The sequence below is a fragment of the Cryptomeria japonica genome, chromosome 2, assembly GCF_030272615.1.
Source record: "Cryptomeria japonica chromosome 2, Sugi_1.0, whole genome shotgun sequence".
NCBI lineage: Eukaryota > Viridiplantae > Streptophyta > Pinopsida > Cupressales > Cupressaceae > Cryptomeria > Cryptomeria japonica.
Genome location: NC_081406.1, coordinates 533,633,778 through 533,651,840, shown reverse-complemented (window position 1 = coordinate 533,651,840; position 18,063 = coordinate 533,633,778). Strand labels below are relative to the sequence as shown.

The window sequence follows — 18,063 nt, the reverse complement described above, 5'->3', positions numbered from 1 at the left end:
AAAAATTATTTTTAATGGTTTCAATTTACCCCAATTTTTTTGAACTTGGCTGCTTCTTTCTAATGCTCTAATTCGCTTCCAGCTTTGATTGATTAAAAAGCTTATGCTTTTGCCTTAATTAATTGATCATGCTATCAACTTACCAAAATTGTAGCACCCATGTTTCTAGTTGGCAACTACTAACGAAAGAGCCCACTGTTAATTGTTTTACAATGTAAAAATATGTTGCTGCTCTAGTGTGATTGAAATGGATAAGTAAATGTGCAGTTACTGTTTTAATTTGCATGCTAGTATCTAGTTTTAATCCATTCATCCAATTATCATGAATGCGAATATCATTTTCTAACTATATTCAGACTCGAAAAAAATCATGTATGGCAAATTGTCGATTCATCCCCAACTCAATCCTCAGCAGCCCAAAAATAATGAATAAACAGTTTTACTGAATATTATATTGTTTTCCAGATCAACAAAGTCTGGAGAACTAAACCAAGAAACTGCACCGCCAGCATATATACAAAATGCCACCAAACAGAAAAAGAGAACTCCCCACTACGAGCAGTATAAAAAAACTAGATCTCTCAGAAGCAACATTTTCTGAAGCTCCACACTCATCATACACTCACTGCAATAACTGTAAATACACAAACCGCCTCTATCTCAAGTACTAAGCCACAATTCAGATCAAAGAATATAGACATATCTATAATTTAATACATCCATCCCACTGAATGGGGGCACCTTCGATACAGATAAGTAGGCTAAAACAACTATTAGCTGTTTTGGCCCAAATGCAAAATATCTGGAATGAATTCTCGCCCAAATTCAGGCAGAATTATTAATAAATATTTTAAAAGGGCATATTTGAATTGGTAATAGTCTTGACTGATTCTGGAGCAACCCTCAATGTGAAAAAAATCTGTAACAGATTCGCCACTGTACTGAATACAACTTTGAAAAAACCAAAATTTCAAACTCTGCCCTCCTCGAATTCACTAGGTATTAATGATCCTTGGAATTATTGATATACTGCTTGAACATGATTCCTTCCAAAAAAGATATGTACAGGTATATGCTTTAAACGAAGTGGAGAAACTTGAGCATCTCATTGGATATTGTTTTAATGTACCTGTAGAAAGATCGAAGGGGCATTTTTTAAGGAATAAAAGAACATAGGACAACACTAAAGCTAATTCGTCAAAGAGGCATGCCCATCATACAGCAAAATGGTCTCAAAAAATCGGATGCAGCTACCTCCAGCTAAAAGCCTTGGAAACCATCATCTAGAAGTCTGCTCTTAGCCGTGCTATCTGCAAATGCACAAAATTGGCCTTAGAGCTATAAGTTGCATTGACCACAAGCTTGATTTATATTATCATGAAATTAGCAGCAAATTAAAAGTTGATTTAGACACCTACCATTGGTAATCAGATTCTTTGAACAGATACACAATTGAGTTTCTGTTGTCTCTTCGACCATATCTTTGGGTAAGAAACAGAACACACTCACGATCCTAAATATATTTAGGCAAGAAAAGGTAGTTTGGACCCTCCAGGCATATGTCGATTAGCTAAACAAACATTCATAACAAAGAAGTCAACGCAAAAGCCATCCGATGTCAAAAATTGTGTTAGCTGGATCAGTCCTAAATGTACTTAATCATTTCCCACTTTAGCAATGCCACTGCTATCTAAAGGCCATGCTACCATTCCGCAGCACTCTCAACCTTTCAACAAGCGACTTGTAAATGTCTTTAAGAGCCTTCACATCACTACGCTGCAAAGACAGTTGTGAGAAAAAATCAACATATGTTACCCTTTCGGGCAATTAAAAGTCTACTTGTACACCAAATGACAATAGAAGGCTAAAAATCTTTCAAAATTTTGAAAAGTACAATACTCTCTTGTTACCTGTAGCTCCATGCAGTACTGCTCAGCTAGATCTCGAGGGCATTGAGTAGATGGGAATATATTCATTGCTAGGTGAACCAAAAAATCATTCCCACATTTTTCATAAATTACCTTCTGTGCAACAACAATTTCACCAAATAGAGTCATCTGCCACATTGATAATAGATTAATAAGTAATATAACCTTACCTGAGGCAAATCAGCAAAAAAAAATAAAGATCATACATAAAACTTAAAAACAAAAAAAATGAATATCTGCAAACCAAAGTTTTGGTCACCACAAAAACAAGCTTATAATAAAAACCAGGAGAGTCCATGTGAAGATTGAAAAATGAGCATAATTTGTATTGAATTGGTATTTCATGGACACCTCGCGTCATTTTATCATTTTGAAGGAATTTTATATGTCACTTACATAGTGATAGGATAAATATTAAATTTGAATGAAACCGTATTTCTTAAATGTTATGTCCTTGTCAATTAAATATGTTTAAATATGTTTTTTTCTGAAAAATCCAGAAGGACAAAAATACCATATTCTGAAAGATAAATTGAAGCAGCATTCACAACTGGGTCAAACAGCAGAATGGAAGTAGTTGAAACACTACTCAGGCTAACAGCTTGACGACTAATTATTTTTAGGGCCTATCCCTGCTCAAGTTACTGTCCAGGAGAACAGGAATGGGGATGCACAAAAAAGCCATTTCTTTCTGTTCTTTCTACACACTTTTCAAGATCATACTCATAGCCCATCAAAGAGAATAAATATCAGATTTTGCTAAGCCAAACTGGACAATTAAAGAAGATATTGCAGACGAACATGGAACAATGAAAATCGGAGTTTAGGTTGCTGATTATCAGTTCAATGGTTCTCCAACTTTTTTGGCCCAGGATCAATATGGCTGGGTACAGCCATACTTGACATATTAAATAACTATTATTGCTGATAATTTATAATTTATGTCAAATGTTGAAAGCAAATCAAAAGTGGTTTATGCTAGTGCAAATGCATGTAGAAAACCAATACAAATTATCATTGTGAGTTTCAACATCATCAGCTAGTTCATTTGGACCACGAGCAGTGCTTACGCCATTCCCACTAGCTGTGCTATGCATAGAAACATAAATCATGAGAATATCAAGTGATCATGAACTGCCACTGTCAGGATTTTCACAAAATCGGCCCACACAATTTTTACCTTTTTTCACCAATTTCCACACAATTGACTTTATTGGAAGATCTTTTATCATAAAAAAGGTTTTCAATTTCTTAATTTGTTTGCACTGGCTACTTTTTACGTTTGTTTGCACAGAAGCTATTTTTAGACCTCAACAATTTTGGTGCTAAAGTGATAGTTATGAAGTACAATGTACAAGTGAGCATCCCCTTTTTTTCTAACTTTAATTACCAGTTTACCACCCTCGAGAAGTTTAGGAAATTTTTTTGCATACCCATGCATGTTTTCTGCATAAACCAAGATGTTGAAGATGTCCTCAGTTCTAACTTCTCCAAGGACATCAATGAACATCCCAAACTGCCAAATATGTTATAATGACCCCCCAGATATATAGAGATGTCCCCAGCAGGTTGTGAATTTCCCTAAACCAGTAATTTGACATCTTGAAAAACAGAAAAAGGAATCGATAGATGAAGAGGTAACAAGAGACAGCAATGGAAGAACTTTACAGCAGAGGAGAGTTTGCAGGACATTGGAAGCAACTTTAACAAGCTATGTGCATTTAAAAATATTCCATTTTCATTAGTATTTGTTAAATGTTGTTTTTCATTTCCATTATAGTATTTTGTTTCAATATTTTCAAGCAATAGGCAATGTACAAGATTAATTTTTAGCAATGACGAGTGATAAGAGCAAGCCTAGTTCCACCCCCTCCCAACAAAAACCAGGCATTTTTGAACGGCAATATCTCAGGGACAGGGAGATTTGGAGGAAACAAACCCTGCCATATCACCACCACCACCACGTACCTGGGGATGTTTTTAATGTCTCCCCCAAGGAGGGGGCATATCGCAATTACCGCAATCACAAAAAACTTATAAATAGGTATCCAAATCGCAATTCCAAATCACTCCCAAGTTTTAGAAATAGTAAGGACTTAGTGTTACTGAAAACAAAGTGATAAATTTGTAGTGTGTCGCAAAGGTTTGTGTGATTTTGAAGGCCTTAATTTGTACTTGGTGGACGGCTCCATCACCTACCAACCTTGCAAGGCGCACTGCCCCTCTACCCCCACTAGAGGCTCCATCCCCAATCAGTCACCCACCAACACCTCACCACTGTCCCTTGCCATCTGCTAAGATATTTAAGGGATTTTCTTGCATAAGCTAAGAGATCAAATTTTCTTAGGATTTGTAGAGATGTTCCAACCAGCTAGGTACATCATAACATCCTTCCATTAAAAGTGTGTTGTCTCCAACAGATTGTGAAGATCCCTTAAATAATTAGCAAACGAATCTTAAATTATGTAAAAGCAAATTGGGAGCCCACTAGGGCCCCCTTAATACTACTCCCCCAAACCCTAAAATCGGTAAATTGACAATTTGAATGAAATATGAAAAGGAAGGTATGAAGAAAGAGAAAAGAGATGCAACAGCAGAAAAATATTGCAGTCAAGGAGTGCTTGCAGCATACTGGAAGCAAGTTAGCAAAGCATGTGCATGAAAAATTGTGCCATTTTAGCCTTTTTATCAGTATTTGTTAAATGTTTTCTTCTTGCCATTGGAGCTATTTGTTCCAAAAAAAATTCAATAATAGCCTAAAAACAAGATAAGTTTTCAGCAAGTTCAACTTGTGCTCTTGAAAGAGAGGTCACAAGTTCAAATCCCACAGGGGGTTAAGGTATGTATGCCTTGATTGTAGTGCAGTTAGGTACCTCCCGCAAGGAGTACGGGGTAGTCCCATATTGCTCTAACCTATCTGTAGACCCATATACAGATTGTTGGCATTGTGGACTATAAAAGATCCTTTCCTTTCCTTTCCTTTCCTTTCCAGCAAAAAAAATATGGGGATGGAAATGAGAGAAATGAAATACAGGAGTGAAAAAGGGAAGAAAGAAGGTGGCACTAACACACATTGAAACTTCAGTTGGGATGCTGCACAGCTTGATTCCCACCAAGGAGCATGAAAAAGGGAAGAAAGAAGGTGGCGCTAATACACATTGAAACTTCAGTTGGGATAATGCACGGCATGATTCCCACCAAGGAGCATTCAATGCAAAAAAGTCATTGCTTCAGTTTTGCACAAATTCTTGAAAAAAGGGTCAAGCAATTCAAGAAGAGTTGCCATTGCAAATGTAATTTCTACAGATTGATTAGAAAGGCAGCATCATCAGAGTTAACTTGGTGTTTGCAAAGTTGCATGGACACGGATATAGATACAAATACGAATATGGTATCGGATACAGATACAGCCATTTTTTTAAGACCCCCAATATGGATAGAGCTAGATAGGGCATTCATAAAAAACACACATATATTTAACCCAATTTTCTAAGTTATTAGAGGAGATTTCCATTACTTCAAAAGCAATATAGCCACATAATTGCTACATAAACAATTATAAGTTGATTTAACAATTTACAATATGCAAAAATAGTAGAGTTGCATTGGAAGATAACCCAAAGATATGGGTTGCTGAAATAGAAAAACATTTCAAATGTCTTTCTCATTTGGTGTAGGTTTTGTTTATACCATTTTTTTTTAAATTCCATGGATGAAGTTTTTAATTAAATTTAAGAAGATTTACGTCAAATTTTGAAAAAATCAAATCACATAGTATTTGGCACAGTTGGAAATCAATGTTTTTTGGGCATGCGTGGGTACAGTAGCCGACGTGCATCCGGCCTGTATCAGATACATATCAGTTTCCGATACGAGGATACGCACTCCCAGGGAGGGACATAGGAGTTTTTGGCTACTCTGGGTGTTTGTAATAAACTTACACATAAGCAGAGGACTGAAATACAGAGGTTGCATAGCTTGGACCATTCTACTCACATTGCACTTAGTATCATCACATCATCAGCTTGGACTTCTTCTAAAAATGCTTCTAGGAAATCCTTCCCCACCTCTTAGGGTTTCAACTTTTCAATTTAATTCAATGGAAAGAGCATTCAATGGGGCAAAAAGGCAACAAGTTCAGGCCCAATTATCTAAACCTTTAATGCCATAGTTACCTAGAAACTTAAGGGCACATGCACAGGGACCCCATTCAAATTAGGGTACATGAGTAAATGAACAAGGATACAGCCATATATACATTTAGTCAACAGAAATTGCAGGTACAGGGGCGGGTGGATCCAGTCCTTGTTTCGAATGAAGATTACAGGTAACTATGTTCAATGTGCAGACATTTCTTTTTGGCAGTGTCTTTTTACCAATGTTATCTTAATTCATGTAGTTTGGACTCCATGTCACATGAAGGCATTCTCTAAGAAAAACAAGTTCATTTTATGAGACACAAAATGTTCTTTTAAAAACAACTCAAAACATTAAACTATAGATAGATATGAAGACAACATCTGTGAAATCAGGTTGCTCTATTATGGTAGACGTGTGAACAAACATTAGGTGCCACTCATTCATCAATGTTATCATCATATCCTTGTTTCCTTAGGTTTTGCTGATTGTTATAGAAAGCACACAGATCCTGATTTTCAGCTCCAGTCATTTAGGGAATAGAGGAGGTCAAACCTGTCAATGGTGTGTAGGGAAGTTAGAAATATAGCTTATTTGTGCAAGGCAGCAAGAAAGTAGACTAAGGCAACCTATAGGCAAACCTATTGCACCCCATGTGTGCATGCAATGAAAAAATACACTAATCGATACGACAAAATTGAAAGGGTCAACCGTCAAACAGGCAGTATCAAGTGTGTGTAGACTTTTATCTGCAACCAGCACACCTCATAGGTTCATTGCCATTGATTTGGTCTTTTCCGATGAGAGGATTCCTTGCACCAATTCAGAGTACATTTGCATTTTGTTGCAGAGAAAGCTTCAGTTGAAGAGCCCTTGCAGCTTATGAACATGACATAAGTGGCCTTGGTAATACGAGTACAAGAAGGTATAGAGCAAGAGGATAAAGGACACAGTTGTCAAGTTTTTATTTTAGTAAACATGTAAGATTCATTGTATTCTGGAGAGAGAAGAGAGACAAGAGAGTTCAATATTTAATTAGTGATTTGCAAAAACAACCCCCACTTGGCATATTCTATGGTGATCATACTTAACAAATTGTTCCACGAGGCGAGAGAAGTTGAACCGCACTCTCTAAGCACAATCACATACAATTAATCCTTTAAGGTGAATAGAGAATCTTGGTATTTATTCTTATTCATGATGAGGAGTGGAAGGTTTTCATGAAAGCCCTACGAAAATGTACACTAAAAGGAAGCTGAAAATATTAGGGTTGATTTGACTTCATTTACTAGTCTCACAGGCTATAGTAGGAGGGAATAGGCACACTCTAGAGCAAGAGGACCTAAAAGGATGGTGTCAGCCACATGGGAGTTGATTATGCTAAAAATACTTGCCTTTGTTGCTCAGAAAAAGCAGTCCAATTATAGCTTTGTGCATTATATCGAGAGGAACAAGATTGCCTCTAAGAGAGCAGAAAATTTTGTTAATGAATATAGTGCCTTACAACTCATGAATTGCAAGGCAGCTGAATAAGTACAAGGAAAGACACGGCACCAAAATATCATGTGGAGCCTGCAGGTTGATGTGTATCAGAATGTGCAGCCAGGATTGGTTCAGATCCAGGAATGGGTAAGATCCCATTGGATGAACAAAATCCAATAGAGATGAGGAGTTTTCAGGGATCAATGGATATTCATCTGATGATGAGTTTGATTATTGAGCTTGCTGTTCCATGTGTAGCTAAGCAATTTGACATTTTCACCTGGTGGCTCCAGATAAATCATGATTATATTGAGCTATTTTGTTTTCTGATTTTCATTGTCACATGAGATCATGAAACTTAAAAAAGAAACCTGCCACACATGTTAATACAAACCCACTAAAAATATTTAAGTTATGGTGAATCCCTATTATATAATTTAAATTCCAATCTTCTTTATGAGTTAATTGTTTATATTCATTTATGAACTGGGTTCAAATTGAGTATCTTTAGCCATACTTATCTCTTTTCTGCAAAATGTCATAAATGCATCTTCCTAAGGTTGCCTTTAAACCAGTCTGTTAATAAAACCAGATCATCACATCTGAATTTTTCATAGTATTATGATAACAAATAGCTATTTGTCCAAAAGTGGAAGCATACTAACTTGAAAGCAAACAATAAGACTTTACCATATGAAAACCAATTTTTGTAATAGAACACAAACGAAAGTGATGCTCGATTGATATCAGACATAAACCCAATTTTGTAAAGGATACTATTGTAAGCATACATTATTGTATGAAACTGTATCAGACACAAACATAAAGAATATGCTATTGTAAGCATACATTATGACACTTATGCTGTTGTGCTCTATGATTTGGCTGCATATTATAGCTCAGAAAAAAATCTCCCTTCTACACTGCCCTTGTATGAGACAAGTCTGAAGCTCCCCACTAATGGAATACAAACATGGTAGTACATGGCTGAACTAAAAATTACAGTTCCAGTACTACTACTACTGATTGGTAGCAAATAACAATTCAATCTAATTTTTCAATTTTATGACATTGACAATGTATTAATCTTTTCTTGTTAAGTAAAATATTGAAATTCACAAGCAAGGCTGGCTCTAGCATTTATAACACTATATATATTCAGACAATCAATGGTGTAACTAGATTTACCAGAATTCCAATTAAACATGAATCAGATCTGTATCACTGACACAAAGTTATAGCCAGAAAATAAACTTACAGTATGTGCATCACGGAAGTCAAATGCATTATCAAGAACACTGGAGAAACAACATGTTGCTGCAAAATTTTGTATAATAAAGTTCCGAAAACCAGGTACCTGCCATAGAGAGATGAAGATATCTTGAATAATCAGCAGAACGCTATATTAACATAGCATAATCTAATGTACATCATCATTGTAGATAACAATTGCCAAAAGAAGACCTAGAATATTTTTTATTTTTTATTTTTTTAAGACCTAGAAGTTTGATGATAGAATTTTTTTTATTTTTTATTTTTTAAGACCTAGAAGTTTGATGATACATAAGATAATAAATGGATTTATCTCACCTTCTCTTCCTCGTTAGACTGGGTGCACCAATTCTTAATTAGCTTAATGAAAACCTGTACACAAGACTGCAAGAATGGAAGATTTAGAGAACGTAAATACAATAAATATATTTAAGTATTGCAGAATGAACAAAAAAAAATACAGGCCCTTTTAATGGTATGTTACTTGAACAGTCTTACAAACCTTTCTCACAAGAATGTCCTTGTGACCACAAGCAGCAGATATAAGTAACCGGATTATTACATTCAAATATTCAGAATTTTTTGGGACAAGAAAAACTGCAGATAAGTCATTTGACGTCACTGCATGTAGAAAAGTGAAAAAGGTCCGTTGCAGTTCTTGCAACTCACGTATTTCCTGCAGTCACAACAAGGGTTAATTGGGGTATACCCAAAAAGATTCTACTTCAAAAGAAGACTATGAATATAAACCACCAGCTAATTATCCATATAGACAAAAGTCATTCATCCCAATGGAATCCTATACTCATAAGCATTCAGGAAAAATATCAAAAACAAAAATTATATATACTTGGTGGTAGTATCTAGAGTTTGTAATCTTTCCATTAAATACACATAATTGAGTAATTAATAGTTCATAATCTTGTCAGTATCTAGAATTATATAATTGTCTCCAACCTCACCAAAAGGATTTAATAGTGATTTTACAAGAATAATATATAAAGATAGAAAATATATCAGACTTAAGGGCTGCCTTTATAGCATGTAGCACAATCACCAGAAAATGAAACCAACTTACTTCCATGCATGCATTCCCATTGCATTGGGCACCAGGGATCAAGATGATTAATCACAATAATGGTTATGTTATAGATTCTTTAGAGTCCGGAGAATCCAGATCAAATAAAACAGGAGAAGAGTACAATCAAACTCTAAATCTCTACAATGTATCTTAATAAAATATGTCCAGTTGGAGCATTCACAATAACCAGTGGTGAAATATTCAAGACCACAAGAAATACTTCTGCCAACCATAATGCAATTTTACTTATAAAATTCTTATTTGACGATAATGGTCAGCTTAAATTTCCAGAGATTAGCATCATATCATAGTTATATGCAGAGAAAGGAATTAAAACCTGCATGCTTAGACAGTTGGACAATATGAGCTTAAACTTGAAGTCCAAGGCTTAGGAACCCAGCCTAAAAATTTACCATTTATTATTCCCAAGGATGTTCAAAGATAGAGAGATAAGAGATACTTCCAAGTACATTTTTTTATGTAGATATTATTGTGCATCCTTGGTTAAATTCTGATATTGGTGCAAATTGTTTTGCTACCCTTATTGACACTTGTTGTTGAATATGGGATCAAACAGTAGTTGCCGAGTTTGGTGACAATGAAAGAGGAGATGGCAAGTTTTCTGTTAGGCCTAATTTTACTCTTGCCTTAGAAGATCACATTTGTCCATCCTTCTGTCTCTTGTTCCAAATAAAAGGAGTTGATATCAAGCCTGGATTTGTCTATTGTACGATTAGTGGAAGATGTACAGATTGCTTACACAATCTTTCCACCAAATTTTTTTCCTACAGGTGTATCCTATCCCAAAGGTAACTCTTCTCTATTAGATTATGGCTGCCATATGAACCACACAGGATTCAACATAGGCTTCCCAACTATCACGCAATAGATCACAAGAGAAAACCCAGATACAAAGACTAGATGTTCCAACATCTATAGGGTTTCCTAATACTCCTAGTATATAGACAAGACTTTCAGCAATAGGCATGCTAACAAATCCAGACCAAACACTTGGGGAGCAAGCTCCAAAATGTGAACTTGGTAGAAGATCCCTTAGAGCACCTTCCAAAAACTATTCATAACCAGAAGTTATTCCCATCCATAATTTATCTCTCATTCTGATAAAAAGCCATATATTAATTTCTTCCCTGGTGAAGCATTTAGTTCATAAATAGTTCCTCCCAAGAACACTCAAAGGAGACAATCTTCAGTAAATCCTTATCCTTCAAAAGCCTCAATGGTTACTTTGTCAGATCTTAGCAACAATCCACAACTCACAGAAAGGAGAGTATATCCCAAAGGATATCCAAGCTTTTTGAATCAATTAAGCCAAGATTGACAAATGAACTATTTAAAGGTATGCTCCATATCTGACCCAAGCTGCACATTACTTGCCTAGAGTATAATTCTATCCTATGTTTTCCATAAGTAATTATAGACTAAGTCACAAGGTTTGAATTTGAATTCGAATTCGACAGCCACGAAATTCAGATGAAATTCGAAAAGGGAAAAATTCGAAAAAAAAATTTAGATTAAATTCACCTTATATAATTTTGTTTATTTTTAAATTTATGTAATACTTCTAATAAATTATAACTAATGTAACTAATATAAGTAACGCATTAAAAAATATAACTAACAATGTCTATCGAATGTATTCAAAAATATACATAATAACTTATTACTGTAGCATTCGATATACCTTTTAGCTAATTACTAATTTATTACAATAAAAAAATAAAACTACATTAGACAATATCGAATGCACACAAACAAATGGAAGGCAAACGAAAAAAATTGAGAGCTCAAGAACGATGGTGACGGCAGCGATGGCGACTACGGCAGGCAGCAATGATGGAAGCCATGGGAGTGAATGGGAAGAATTGCGGCCACAGGAGTGAATAGGAAGAATCACGGCCCAGCAGACACGAGATCACCCAGCCGCAGTCTATAGAAGGTTCTCCCGTTCGCAAATCCTCAGAAAATCTTCAGAAAACCCTAAATGCTTTTCTGAGTTGTTTGTTTACAGAGGCGGAACAGCGTTTTATAAAGAAAATCTGCCGAAAATATTCAGAAAACCCTAAACACTTTTCAAAAACCAATGTACGAATTTATGGCCGAATTTGAACGCATTTTTTATATAAGTTTGAAATTCGATTAAATTCGAACTTCGTCCATGAAATTCGCCATATTTTGTGACTTAGATTATAGAGGATGGAGAACTTAGCCTCATAACAGCAAGGCTAGCAAGAAGACCAGAATGGGATTTGGCTTATCCAAAAGAACTCCAAAGGTTAATTTTTAGATATTAGACCTCATCCAAATAATCGAAATGAGTTTTGGTGTTCTATTTTAGACAATTCACTTCCACCTATATCTTTCAATTAAAAAACAACATACAGTGAGCACATGCAATAGAATGTGCCGTGATGTCAACCCATTAAGATATGACAACAGGAAGCAACCCTATCAAAAAAACAAAATCCCTATAGCCACTTACAAGTGTCAAGTAGACTTTTCTCACTATTCAAGTTCCATAAAAGTGATACCATCTAGTAAAATAGTAAATTATTAATATTCCATTCTTATTAATATTAGTAAAAATGGGCAAATAAGACCATGATGATTTTTAATATTCAAAAAGATAGTATTATTAATATTAATATTATGCATCTCCAACTACCAACATCTCCACCCACTAGCATCTCTATCTATCGTCATTTTTTGGCCTCTCAATTCTATAAATAAGGCCTTGCAATCTCATTTGAGCATCACAAGTTCATTCCAAGTTTGAGCAATATGTTGGCTAAACCCCAATGCATATTCCTAGCAAGGTAATAAGCCAACAGGTGCATTTACATATGTTGGCTAAACCCCAAAATGTGCATTCACAAATGTAGACTTCGAAACCTCAAAGTAGTGCCAGCCATCTATGATGCCCAAAGAATCTAGTTCCTTGAGTAATGTCCCTGCTTGACGAAAACCCAATATGTTGGCTAAACGCCAATGCACATTCCTAGCAAGGTAATAACCACTATGCCAAATGCCAAAACTAGTGGTGAATGGAGTCCATTTGCATTAAGAGTGGGTTTTTACTCCCACTAGTGTGCAATTGTAGGCCACCCCCTTGTGGACACGTGGTTGTTGGCCCCACCATCTAGTTCAGTAAACGCACACCAGCATGACGAAAGAACGTTTATTGGAGTATAGCCAACATATTGGGTTTTTGTCTAGCAAGGACATTACAGCCCACCACACTCCACAAGGCTTTGACCTTGAGTCTTCGGCTTTGATACCAAGCAAGGTAACTGTTGTCATTTTATGACACCCTTGGTCCATCAGTGAGAACCAATCAGAGATATGTTCCATGGACCAGCCCTGCCCCAGTTGATCAAGGAGAGAAGAATCATGAAGTGTGAAGTGTCGCCTTGTCCGGAGGAGGTTCCTCCCTTGGCCTTTTCTTCTTCCCCGAAACTCTAAAACCCCAAGGTTCTGAAGTTCTCTCTTTCCCTTCTCTCACTTTTCCTTCTCCGGAACTCCAGAACCCCGAGGTTCCGAAGTTCCTTCCCTTTGCTGCCTCTCCTTTCTTTTTCCAGAAGTCTGGAACCTCAAGGTTCCAAAGTTCCTGTCCTTCTCTCCCTTTCTTTTCTTCTCTCCGAAACTCCTGAACCCCGAGGTTCCAAAGTCCCTTTCTTTTTCCCTTCCCCGGAACTCCGAAACCCCGAGGTTTCGAAGTTCCCTCCTAGCCCTTCTTCCTTCTTTTCTTCGAAACTCCAAAACCTCGAGGTTCCAAAGTTCTCTGCCTCGTTTCCCCTTCTTCTCTTCGGAACTCCAGAACCCTAAGGTTCCGAAGTTCCTTCCCCCTTTGCCTTCTCTCTCTAGTTCCTCCGGAACTCGGGGTTCCGAAGTTCCTTTTCTTCTCTTCCTCTCTCTATCCCAGAACTCCAAAACCCCGAGGTACTGAGGTTCTTTCCTTAGCCTTTTGAAGTTCTCCGGAACTTCAGAACCCCGAGGTTCCAAAGTTCCTAGCTCCTTCCCTTGTCTTCCTCACTTCGGGAGTCCAAGTTTCCAAAGTCTCCAGACTTCCTTCCGACTGGCGACACTTCCGAATGGCATGATCAGCACTCAAGACTTTTAATGCTCCGACAGTTTTGGTGACTTGTGCACTTTCTTTTGTGGAGCCACAAGGGTACATTAAATGTTTTTGGCAGGATTTCCATCAAGGGAGGTACGGGGCCATGCTTGGTTGCTTGCATGTACAAGTCAAGTGCATGCACTTCCTTGCACTTCCAGACTGACATGCAGGGGTCATGATCACCCTTGTAACCATTTTTTCTACATAAAGGTTGTTAAGCCTCATTGTAAAGCTCTCCCTGCTGGCTTGAGCTAACCCATGCTCTCCCACTTTTCTTGTATTTATCTTGCATTTATGCAACTGTAAGTTTGGCCATTGGCCTTATAATTAATTGAAAATCAACATTCTTGCCTTCTTTCAACCTATGCATGTTGTGTATATTTTCTTACCTTCATCATAAGATTTTCTCTCCATATATGTTGTGTTAACTTGTTTTCTGAGTGTGACTTGTGGGAATCCTTCTCCCCTCTTGACACTCAGCGAATTCTAACCTCCATACATGCATTGGAATCACTCATGCAACTGGTGTTTGTGCATCCCCTGGGTGTTTCAGTTAATTCTTTGTGTCATCTCAGTGGGGAGAGGAACAATCTCTCCTTGGTGCATCACCTCCTTCTATTTCAAGCATTCCCTCTTCCCTTTACCTCTGCAACTTGTTAGGATAGGCTTAGGATTGAGAAGGAAGCCGGCCTTCTCCAGAGATTCAACCCCCCTTGCGCAAGGTCCCACACTTTGGGGTTGTTTCCATGTTTCAGAAGGTTGCTGAGTTGATAGCTCGGCAACGGTGCAAGCTTTTGTGATAACAATAACCATTGCACCAAAAGCTCAAATTGGTGGTGAATGGCATCCATCAAGATTAAGAGTGGAATCTCATCCCACTAGAATGCCAATGTAGGCCCCACCATCTAGTTCAAGTACACGCCCACCAACATGTCAGAAGAACATCCATAACGGTTTAGCCAACATACTAGGTTTTCATCCAACAGGGACATTACACTTCGCCTGTTAAAAAATATTTCTTTTTGCCAAAATTTATTGTCCATAATATTTTTATGTGCCCTTTTAAATTTGTTCATCATTCTAAATGAATATTTGTCCCTTGAAAGAAAAGATATGCATACCTCACCATACCATAACTGCAAGCTGAGAACAAGTCATGCCCCACTGAAACAGCACTTGAATTTCTACCCAACTCAGGGATATGACAATTGAAATACTCTAAAATGCTCTGAAATACCCATCATCAACATAATGGAACAGTAGCTGCAAAAATAAAACCTCCTTGTATAAACAAGAAATGTGATCATGTTAATAGTTTAAAAACACTTCTTGCAAGGACTGGGAGTCCTTTTCCAGCAATCACCAATAAGAAAATGTTCCTTTAATTATCTGAAATAGCCTGCCAATTCATGTTTATGAATGTAAATATAATAATGTGGTGATTGATTAGAATTATGACAACATCATTCCAACATTCATACTAGTCCTTCATGGAACATTACTTCTATCACTATCAACCCTTGACAAACTCTATCGGCTATGAAGTATCTCGTGCTTATGTTACAGGTCCATTAAACTAAATAATGAAGTTGCTTTGTTATGGTTCTATCCAATATGTGCTACCAATTCTGCCCTGATTCATCTTAGTAGATGCCCATGCTAAAAGGCAAAACTGAACCAATACTGAGAGAACTGCTACTATACAAACTAGAAAACTGCAAACTCTAAATGGATGACAATCCTTATTTCTTTATACTAGGTTACAAGATATCCATTGTCACATTCATAAAAGATGCACCATCTTCCAATATCAGGTACAAGATGGATGTCAAGTATGTTGTAGAGATTCTCAAAATTGACTACATAACCGGATGTGTAGCAATGAATTATTCTTTTGGCAGCAAGCCTGCACGTACCAGGAAGATACCATTCTCTCAGAAGCTGAGATTCATCATGCATGATAATCCATTCTAGTTGGCTGTCAGAGAAATAAACTACAAAATTCAACATAAGCCGTATGGAGTTAATTGGAATAACAAGACTTTCATGATGTGTTGAATATATTAATACGACTATCTAAGGTATAAGATCTATAAGGATCATGTATTCTATCATACCAATAAGGAAAATGGCTAGCAATATCTCTACAACAAAAGATGATATGGTACTAACCCACCAAGTGTTTAAAGACTATCAGTTGTCCTTTTGTCGATTCTAGAGATAAACTAGAGATAAAAAATGAATTCTCAGTGCCTAGTAGGCTACTATTATCTGGATATAACCGTCCATCATTTTGAAATATCAAAAATGTATTATAAAAGAAATATTCTTCTAAAATCTTCGCCATTCTTCTAGAAGCTCCTTGATTTTGCATAAGGTCAAAGATTGCAGATCTTCGGGAAGAAGATTTCCATCAACATCAAATCTCCCAATGAGATGGATAGAATCTGTGTTTTGAGGAAGAAGGAGGAATTTAATCTCCTTATGGCTTCCCAAAATAATACCAGTATGGAAGAGAGAAAGAGGCTAAAACTAACTTAAAAAACCCAACCTAATATAATATCAATTTCAATGCTGTCATCTTGCAAAAACTAGCAAAGAGAACTGGATTTACAATGATACTACAAGCTTTTTCTTTCTTAGTCTTCATAACACCAAGGTCTTTTATGAGGATTTTTTTGAGGATTGCAATGTACAGGAGACAAAACATGATGCTTGGCTATACTAATTGTAGAACTTGTATCAAAAAGGGTTGAAAACCTTTGACTAAAACCCTGTAATTTCACAAAAACTATTGGCTTGTTTGAAACTTCAGGACTCAAATAAGACAGTTGATAACATAATAAAGGATCTAAACTAAACTGACTATATGTTATAGTAGTATCATTCTTGTCATTAGAAAGAATTTGATCATTAAGATTTACTTATTAAAATAAAACATGATCTATTTCTTCTAAAGGAAATTGCTCATCATTATCTATTTCTTCAAATTCAGTATCACACTTAGCTTCAGAAAGACTTTTTTATTTAGCATCAGTATCAAACCTAGATTCAATTTCCAAACTTTGATTAAAGATAATTTTTTATTGGAGGAAATTCCAACCTCATCTTATAAGTTATCTGGATCTTGGATTTTGCTTTGGGTGTGCTCTTTCTCTTTCTGTTACTCCTCGTGCTGCTGAAAATTATTACTCCCTTATAACCTTTCTTTCCTTCTAGTTGCATTCTGTTTTTGTGCTTATCTTTAGATTCACAATCTTTATTACTAAGATCTTACTTTCTTAAACTCTCCACAGATATTTTCTAATATAGCCTTATCATTCTCTAACTTAACTTTCTTCTTAGAAAGCTATTAACTTCAAAAGACCTTAAATTACACTTCTTATCAAGAATTTCATTATCCTTTTTTATCCTTCTTGTCATTATTTTCACAAAAATCATGCATTGAAATTCTTTATGCTTGTATCCATAGTATGTCTATTTTCCATTGAAACTATTTTATGAATGCTAATAGTGCCTGATGTGCTTTCATCCATAGTGCTTGATGTATTTGCATCCATAGTATGTCTACTTGCCATTGACATTAAAAACAAAGTTAGATGCATGATTCTTACTTGAAATTTCAGAATTCCTTTCTTGAGTACACCTCTGCCGACCTACTACTGTCCTAACATGCCCTCCTGGCTTAAGACAAGCCTTATCTCTGCAGTCTCCACGGATACTTTGGAGACTCACTCAATCTTTGAGAATATTTTAATCTCTCAGAATATTAACAACAAAATGAAAAAACAACAACCATTTTATAGTCAATGTTTCTAAAAAGAAAGCAAAGTTAGAGGATGATAAGGCTATATTAGAAAATGTCTCTAGAAAGCTTAATAAAGTAATATCTTATGTAAGAAAGATAAAAGCTTCTGAATCTAATGTTGAGCACAAGAACAGAGTATTACAATATTTCTAGACTAGAAAAATACAAAATTCTGATTAGCTAGATCACTCGACGCAAACAAAGAGCATACATTTGATTG

At 36.2% G+C, this 18,063-nt stretch overlaps 1 protein-coding gene across 3 annotated transcripts in view; it reads right to left on the bottom strand.

Annotated features, from left to right (window-relative positions):
• Nucleotides 1-423: 423 nt before the first annotated feature.
• Nucleotides 424-18,063, bottom strand: part of LOC131052163 (exportin-T) — a 37,583-nt gene continuing 19,943 nt past the window's right edge. Inside the window, exons 9-15 of one of the 3 annotated variants that reach the window (XM_057986769.2) lie at nucleotides 9,322-9,495; nucleotides 9,138-9,203; nucleotides 8,806-8,904; nucleotides 1,911-2,057; nucleotides 1,419-1,776; nucleotides 1,255-1,310; nucleotides 424-1,129 (exon numbers count right to left, since the gene is read on the bottom strand). In XM_057986769.2, the coding sequence (XP_057842752.2) occupies nucleotides 1,687-1,776; nucleotides 1,911-2,057; nucleotides 8,806-8,904; nucleotides 9,138-9,203; nucleotides 9,322-9,495 (576 nt within the window). In that variant the 3' untranslated portion in view covers nucleotides 424-1,129; nucleotides 1,255-1,310; nucleotides 1,419-1,686. Of the gene's footprint in view, nucleotides 1,311-1,418; nucleotides 1,777-1,910; nucleotides 2,058-8,805; nucleotides 8,905-9,137; nucleotides 9,204-9,321; nucleotides 9,496-18,063 lie in introns of all 3 variants that reach the window. The other 2 variants (XM_057986770.2, XM_057986768.2) reach the window with 2 other exon arrangements.